General features: G+C 36.5%; 2 protein-coding genes and 1 long non-coding RNA gene across 3 annotated transcripts; 1 reads left to right on the top strand and 2 right to left on the bottom strand.

The window, feature by feature from the left end:
* Positions 1 to 689: 689 nt before the first annotated feature.
* On the top strand, positions 690 to 3,376 carry LOC131522165 (uncharacterized). The gene is made up of 3 exons (XR_009266457.1): positions 690 to 802; positions 2,722 to 2,919; positions 3,238 to 3,376. It is a non-coding gene; the product is annotated as an uncharacterized LOC131522165 (long non-coding RNA).
* Positions 2,610 to 4,516, bottom strand: LOC131522164 (type-4 ice-structuring protein LS-12-like). Its single transcript, XM_058747464.1, has 4 exons — positions 3,809 to 4,516; positions 3,650 to 3,719; positions 3,269 to 3,395; positions 2,610 to 2,926 (listed from the first exon to the last, which is right to left on the bottom strand). The coding sequence occupies exons 2-4, from the start codon at positions 3,693 to 3,695 to the stop codon at positions 2,707 to 2,709; spliced, it is 393 nt and encodes a 130-aa protein (XP_058603447.1). The 5' UTR covers positions 3,696 to 3,719; positions 3,809 to 4,516; the 3' UTR covers positions 2,610 to 2,706.
* Positions 4,517 to 6,297: 1,781 nt separating this feature from the next.
* On the bottom strand, positions 6,298 to 7,286 carry LOC131521169 (type-4 ice-structuring protein LS-12-like). The gene is made up of 4 exons (XM_058745666.1): positions 7,201 to 7,286; positions 7,014 to 7,083; positions 6,663 to 6,789; positions 6,298 to 6,585 (listed from the first exon to the last, which is right to left on the bottom strand). The coding sequence occupies exons 2-4, from the start codon at positions 7,057 to 7,059 to the stop codon at positions 6,366 to 6,368; spliced, it is 393 nt and encodes a 130-aa protein (XP_058601649.1). The 5' UTR covers positions 7,060 to 7,083; positions 7,201 to 7,286; the 3' UTR covers positions 6,298 to 6,365.
* Positions 7,287 to 7,585: the final 299 nt, after the last annotated feature.

Genomic DNA, 7,585 nt, shown 5'->3' with positions numbered 1-7,585 from the left:
CCAGCCTATAGAACAGATGAACTTATATACAGTGGAAAGAGAGGGCGGGACTTTTACGCTGAAAAGATTTTCAAGTAAAATTTACTTGACGTCATTTTTACACAATATCCTTGAATAGCACCTGTGTGCAGGGGGGGGGGTTGTCTGTCTGTCAGCTTTGAGTAAAAAACATAACCCATGTCTGCAAAACCTACCCATTAGTATCCACCACTGACCAGAGACGCAGAGCTTTCCTCGCACCCGGGGCCCTTCAGGACCAGCCGTTTTTTCAAGAGATAAGACTCCTCGGGAAGCGTTGGTCCTACAGTCTTTCCAAAACAAATCTGTAGTTTTGTTCCCAATTTTCAGCTCCTTGGAGTTTGTAGCAGTACTCCATTCATCTGGCCTCTGTTTTATTTTCAAGTGCTGCAGAGACTCCAATTATCAGCGGGAGCCTTATTTTTCCTCTTTTTCTTTGCCTATTTTTCTTTCTTTTTCGTCAAAGGCAAGCCCTTTCGACTATAAACTGATCCCTTTGAGAGACGCACAATGGCTGTTCGTGGTGAGTACCAAGTGTTTTATTTTATTTTCAAGTTATTGTGACGGGCAGGACATTCCTTCATGTATGCTTTATTTGACATTATTTCTGCTGCCTTGAATCATCTGCTTTATTTTCATTTATCCATTTTTGATCCACCCTTATAGGTCACCAGCTATTAAGGACTTTGAATGCATATTTCAGAACACATGGACCAAGGAAAAGCAGATCAATGAGACAGAAAAAGGACAATCGTTGACTTATTTGTGCTTGTACATCATTCTGGTAAGTTTTTATCAATTTGGAAGAAGGAAAATACAATATTTGTATATCTTTTTAGACATTCAACACTCTTTTACTGGTAATGTTCTATAAATTTCCTTTATTCGTTTTTGTCAAATGATGCAATTTTGCTTTGGAATAAACAACATTTTGCAGATATACACCCCCAAAAGGCTTAACACATGGCATTGAATTTCAAAGAGAGATACAGAAATGTGCTTTATGAAGGCTGACATGTGCATGAAAAGCTCGCTGTAGTTTATTTATCTCGCTGTACAAGGAGAAGGTCATACAGACTCACAGCGTGTCCCTCACGCCTGTGTGACCTTCACACCAGATATTACATGGTACTGGGGATGTGAGCTGATAAACGACCAAATTATTGCTTCGTAATATGCTAAAACTCAGACAGATGTATATAAATCATTGATTTGTGCTCAAATGGAACAATGACTGCAGTCTGCAGGCCATGCAGGTGTTGCATTGACAGAAAGAAGTGGCGAATAAAATCACGACTGGAGAACTTGTATATGAATTTCCCTTATTTGTAAGCTCAGATGTCTCCGGTGGTAATGCATGCCTCTTTTATTTGATTACTATTTGATTTTTCCTTTTATTAGATTTTATTTTTTTATTTTTTTTATTTTTTTTTATAAAACCAGCTTCTTCTGTGATTAGTCAGAGAAGTCCATTGCCGTGTGGAAGACTAGTGATTTTGTTGTTTTTATTGTCTAAGAAGACAACAAATCATAGTCTCCCTCATGGCGCTGAGATGAATGCCTTCAATGCACACAGAAATTAAGCAGAGTTTATTTATTTACACTGCCCTCTGCTGCCAAATCAAATGACTGACATGAACTGAGGATATTCATTTGGAAATAAATGTACCTAAATTTGCTTGTGTGGTTATTCAGATGTATGTGGGTTGTTGTGAATGTTTGTTAAGTTTTATAGGATAGCTTAACTGACACCTACCTGTTAGTGTTTCTGTATTATTATTATTTTTCTTATTGTGATGCAGCTGCCTCTGTTTCTTAGCATAAATTATTGTTCTGTAGTACAATTAAGAAGAGAGCTGGTTAGAGAAATTGGCAAACCTGGGCTTCTCTGAAATCTTTTTGTCATTCTTTGACATTTTTGGGCATTGGATGTGAAATTGAGATTCAACCAGATAAATTAAAATGACAAAATTATGGTGATATTTTCTGCTAAAGTTCTGCTAAAAAAAGTGTACATTTTAGGTTATTTTTGCTCCACCAATTAAATAAGTAAATAATTTAGTTGTATTTGTTAAAATGCCCTTAAATCATTAAATCTTAATTCTTTAATTAAAAACAAACCTGGTCATATTAATGTATCACTGATCCTTGAGATATGGCACTGAAATTTAAATGTCCCACAATTTTATTAAAATAGCAACGTTTCTACTTTTAGTTCAGTTAGACATAATGACTAGAAGGTTCCAAACACATATGTAGTATTTAATATAATTTTGGATTCAAAAACATAAATCTATGGGGAAAATAATAATAAATATGTATTTTTTTAAAGAAACATTACTATAATATATTTTATAGGAATTTTTATTAGGTTTCTCCACTGTTTCACTTCCGAACACATTTAAAGTATTGGGAAAATTAAACAACTGTCTTCCTTCTGAAGGTTTGATTTACATCATTTTAGATTTTTTTCGACTCAAAAATGTCTTTAGAAGTTGTTTTTAGATGGTTTCCCTCATTTTAATGAAGTCCTAGTAGCACAAGAAAAACAAAATGGCAACTGCATTTAATACATGTGAGATGTACAAACGAAAAAAGAGAAAAAAAGGAGATGTCACTGTTTTTATTATTTTAAATATACATAAAGATAACAAAATTTGAAGAGAACTAAGAAGGATTCCTGTGGTTTTACTGGGGAGGCAGGATGGCTTTGCTCTTGTCAGCCACAAACTTGAGGACATCTTCAACATGGGTCTGGATCATGCCGGCCAGGGGGGCGACCTGAGCCTGGACGGAGGCGGCCAGAGGCTTGATGTGGTCTTCAATGTTGCCGGAGAGGGGCTTCAGCTGCTCCTGGAGCTTCTCAACCATGGGCTGGAACTGGGCTCTGCTCTGCTCAAAGTAAGCACTGCAACACAAACCAAGATTAATCAGTACTGCTCTTCTGCCTGAACAATTAGTTATATGAAGAGCTTATATTCATACTAATATTTCTTTTTGACAGTACACTCTGAAAAGTAAAGATTCGCAGTGAAAATAACTTTTCAGTGAACAGTTCTTATAAGAGCCTTTTCCTAATCTGAAGATTGTTTTTCCACTTTGTGCATGGAAAAGAACCCATTGATGTCAATAAAAACCTTTATTTTTTAAGAATGTAATGATCAATGAAGACTAGCTGAGTAGCAATTGTGTCCTTCACTAACATTGTTTAAGTTGCAGATTCATTGCACAAAGATGATCATGGACTTACTTGGCCTTGTTGGCCAGCTCAGGGCCCTCAACGTTCTTCAGGTTGTCCACGAGATCCTGGAAGTACTTGGCGATCTTCTCCAGCTCAGCAGGAGCGTCTCTCTTGACCAGAGAAGCTGACTCGGAGCCTGGAACACGAACAGAGATGTTTGATCAATACTGTCTTACATCTTAAATGGCATTACTCTCAGCCACTCAAGCTAAATGAGGTGAAAGACTGTACGTTTCTACAGGGCACACTGCTATGTTAAGTACTTTACAGAGTGAAGATAAAATACCCACAACACACATTGTTCTAGTTTCTGTCTGTGTTACCGTATTACATACACAAAATACCAAATATCTTGAGAGCATCAAAAGTTAACATGGTTGACAGTCTCACCAATGGCCAGAGCAACAAGAAGGATGGCGATGAGGGAGAATTTCATGGTTGCAGGTTGGGTGAGATTTGCCTGAACAGAAAGAGACAGTAATTCATGTACATTAATAATCAACAGCAGAGTTCGACATGACCATTGCTGTAATGTAGCTGTAATCTTACCTTGTATCCAGGGGTTCTTAGGCCTGATGTTGTGATGGTGAGTTCTCTAACAATCCATGGGTTTTTATAGTCCCGGGATGCTGGGATTGCACCCGTTCAAAGGGTGACCTGTGCTGATGAAATCATCCAACCTTTAGGCTTGACCTGACACTGAAGTGATTGAATCAGAGTTCAATAGTAATCTGTGTTTGTGCATTTTTGTGGCGTTTCATCAGTTTTAAAGACGATACTGCAGACGATCCTGAACTGTCTTCAGTGTGTTCAGAAATAAACCAGCTTATTTTGTACACAGAAATTTGTTTGTTTTTTTCTGTTTAAGAAAAGAAAATACTGTTTTGGAATCTGTTTCAAATAAATTGATGCCCAAAACTGCTTGTAAAGTGATTTCAGTGACAGTGAGATAATGTGAATATGTTAATATTTAGTTTTATTTACTTATTTACTTCATCACGGCCTTTACCTAAACCTCATTGTACTTCCAGGCTTTTTTTCTTTTTCTTTCTTTTATTGTATGAAACTGTCTCATGACTGTCTTTTAGTCTGACTTTGCATGCATAAAATATTTTAATGCAGTAAAATTAGGAAGAAAGCAGACTGTGTGACACTGGCAGCATGGTCTATGAAATGCTGTTTTGTTTTACTTATGTTTCATTGCTTTTATTCTTTGTCAATTGGGATTAGAATATATGAAAGTAATATTAGAGAAGGTAACTTAAAATGACCAAAAAAAATCAATTACATTTGTTTTCTATTAAATTAGTTGCATTTAGGCTAACTGTATAGCCCAGGCATCCTCAAAGTTTAGCTCTAACCCTAATCAAACACACCTGAGCATGCTAATCAGAGTCTTCAAGATCATTAGAAAATCACAGGTAGCTGAGTTTGATCAGGGTTGGAGCTAAACTCTGCAGCAGATTGGCCCTCCAGGGAAAGATTTGAGGAACCCTGGTATAGCCTATTATAATTAGAACATTTTCCTTGTTTTATTGTAAATATAACTAAATGCATTTTAATAAGTTTAAATGCAATGATTTTACTAAATAGTTTGGCAATGCTCTAAAATATACACTGTAAAAACCTGTTCTTGAACTCAATTTAGAATCAGGAACACCCAGGTGTTGCAATGTGATTGTTATAGTGTTCTGGATGGTTGCTCATAGGCTACTTGTTATATGATCAATTGATTTGAGGTAGCCTATCATTTATGTCTGTAGTACAAATGGTGCCCATGCTAAAATAGCCTTTTTCACAAGTCACACTGTTTTGTTACTGAATTTGTTCGATGTAACAAGCATACTTCTAAATTTGTGGGCGAACACTAACTCTGCGCATGCAATTTATTGTTTTCTGCTCGCTCGTGTCAACAATTCAACAGGGCAGGCAATAATTTTGATCGATACGAAATCATATGTAATGGCAAAATATCAGCTGAGAAGTAAACTCTTTTCGGTGTTAAAGTATAGGCTATTTAAGCCAGTTGATATGATTCTTATCTATCTCTTACCATAGCTACTTATAAATAACCTGGGTCTAATTGCATAAACATAGCTAGCTAGGGTAGCCTACCTAATCACTAATCAGTTACACCTTTCAGATTCAGATTAGACCAATTTTGTCCCTTATGAAAATTAACCATACACTGTAAAAAAAAAAAAAAAAAAAGTTGAAAAAAACTAAAAAGTTTAAGGCAACCAGCTTCAGCAGATTTTTGAGTTTTCCCAACTTATTTTTTAGGAAATTTTTGCGTTTTATCAACTTTTTGTTGTATAAACTTAAAACAAGAAGTTGCGAAAACTCAACTCGGCTGGTTGCCTTAAACTTTGTTTTCTCAACTTTTTTCTTTTTTGTAAAGTTTATACAAAGAACTCAAAAATCTCCTACAAAAATAAGTTGAGAGAATTCAAAAATCTGCTGAAGCTGGTTGCCTTAAACTTTCAAACTTGCCCAACTTTTTTTTACAGTGTGGTTTTGTTTTAGTAAAAGTGTAGTAACCGTGTGTGTGTGTTTTGATTACCATTTGTATAACCACAGTTTTACTACTAATACCATGGTTAAACTATGGTTGGTCTAGCAAAACCATGGTTAATTTGTGGTTAACTATAGTAACTAGAACTTATGACCAGTCTTGAAGAAAAAAAAAAAAAAGATGAATTAATTTTTAAGACTAGTCTAAGCAGTTTATACAACTGGTCCCTGAGTTATCTTATTTGTTAATGAAAGAGTAAAACTTCACAAAGTATTAAACACGCTACCATATATAAAATCATCACCCACTATATTGTATTTTAAAATTACAGCCTTACTAAAAATTCCTATTTTGTTTGCATTATTACTCACAATAAGTGTTGGAAATTTGGTAGTTTTCAAAAAAAAAAAAAAAAAAAGTTTAAATAAATATTAAAAAGTGTTAAAATTGCATCTTGTCCACTGACAATGTAAGACAAGTGAATAACCAGCCATTACAAAGTGGTCAGTTTTTAATCCTTTTTATTATTTCAAACATACCAGCATACATACAAAGAGACTGTGTCAAAATGGAAAAAACTAAGCAATGGTTTTACTGGGGAGGCATGATGGCTTTGGTCTGGTCAGCCACAAACTTGAGGACATCTTCAACATGGGTCTGGACCATGCCGGCCAGGGGGGCGACCTGAGCCTGGACGGAGGCGGCCAGAGGCTTGATGTGGTCTTCAATGTTGCTGGAGAGGGGCTTCAGCTGCTCCTGGAGCTTCTCAACCATGGGCTGGAGCTGGGCTTTGCTCTGCTCAAAGTAAGCACTACAACACAAACCAAAGAGAATTAATTAATAAAATCAATTCAAATGTATCATTGTAATGCATGACGATGGACTTACTTGGCCTTGTTGGCCAGCTCAGGGCCCTCAACGTTCTTCAGGTTGTCCACGAGATCCTGGAAGTACTTGGCGATCTTGTCCAGCTCAGCAGGAGCGTCTCTCTTGACCAGAGAAGCTGACTCGGAGCCTGGAACACGAACAGAGATGTTTGATCAATACAGTCTTGCATCTTTACTCTCAGCCACTCAAGCTAAATCAGGTGATAGACTCTGTTATGTTAAGTACTAATAAAATACCCACCGCACACATTGTTATAGTTTATGTAATTTAACCCCTAAACTAACTGAGTTACCATATTACAAAACAAAATATCTTGAGAGCATCACAAGTTAACATGGTGTAAAGTCTCACCAATGGCCAGAGCAACAACAAGGACAGCGACGAGGGAGAATTTCATGGTTGCAGGTTGAGCGAGATTTGCCTGAACAGAAAGAGACAATAATTGATTTCAGTTTCTGGTCATATCCTCATAAATTTACATTAAGAATCAGCAGCAGAGTTTGACATGACCATGCATATAATGCAGCTGTAATCTTACCTTGCTTCCAGGGGTTCTTGAGCTGATGGTGTGTTCGCCAAAGAGCCGTGGGTTTATATAGTCCTGGGACAAGTTCAAAGGGTGACCTGTGCTGATGAAATCATCCACACACACTGAACCTTTAGGCTCTAACAGACACTGAAGTGATGGAATCAAAGTTCAGCAGTAATCTCTTTTACTCTTTGTGCTCAAATGATGCATTTTGTGATGTTTCAAATCACCTCATGAGATTACTTTTATGCGAGGATATATTGAGGGAATATTAAGATATCCTTAAGAATCATATCTAATTCATTAATGATGCACATTTCAATATCTTTGTCTATATGGTGCTTAAACTCTCAGAACACTTGAAAGGTAAATCTAGGTTATACTGTGTATGACC

Source organism: Onychostoma macrolepis, chromosome 16, assembly GCF_012432095.1.
Source record: "Onychostoma macrolepis isolate SWU-2019 chromosome 16, ASM1243209v1, whole genome shotgun sequence".
In the NCBI taxonomy this organism is placed as follows: domain Eukaryota; kingdom Metazoa; phylum Chordata; class Actinopteri; order Cypriniformes; family Cyprinidae; genus Onychostoma; species Onychostoma macrolepis.
This window is presented reverse-complemented; position numbering and strand designations above follow the sequence as displayed.

Excerpts from the sequence above, each read along its gene's own strand:
- LOC131522164 (XM_058747464.1), bottom strand. The coding sequence starts at position 3,695 with ATGAAATTCTCCCTCATCGCCATCCTTCTTGTTGCTCTGGCCATTG. Across the intron at positions 3,396-3,649 it reads TCTTGTTGCTCTGGCCATTG|GCTCCGAGTCAGCTTCTCTG; the intron begins GTGAGACTGTCA and ends TTCGTGTTCCAG. Across the intron at positions 2,927-3,268 it reads GAGCTGGCCAACAAGGCCAA|TGCTTACTTTGAGCAGAGCA; the intron begins GTAAGTCCATGA and ends TTTGTGTTGCAG.
- LOC131521169 (XM_058745666.1), bottom strand. The coding sequence starts at position 7,059 with ATGAAATTCTCCCTCGTCGCTGTCCTTGTTGTTGCTCTGGCCATTG. Across the intron at positions 6,790-7,013 it reads TGTTGTTGCTCTGGCCATTG|GCTCCGAGTCAGCTTCTCTG; the intron begins GTGAGACTTTAC and ends TTCGTGTTCCAG. Across the intron at positions 6,586-6,662 it reads GAGCTGGCCAACAAGGCCAA|TGCTTACTTTGAGCAGAGCA; the intron begins GTAAGTCCATCG and ends TTTGTGTTGTAG.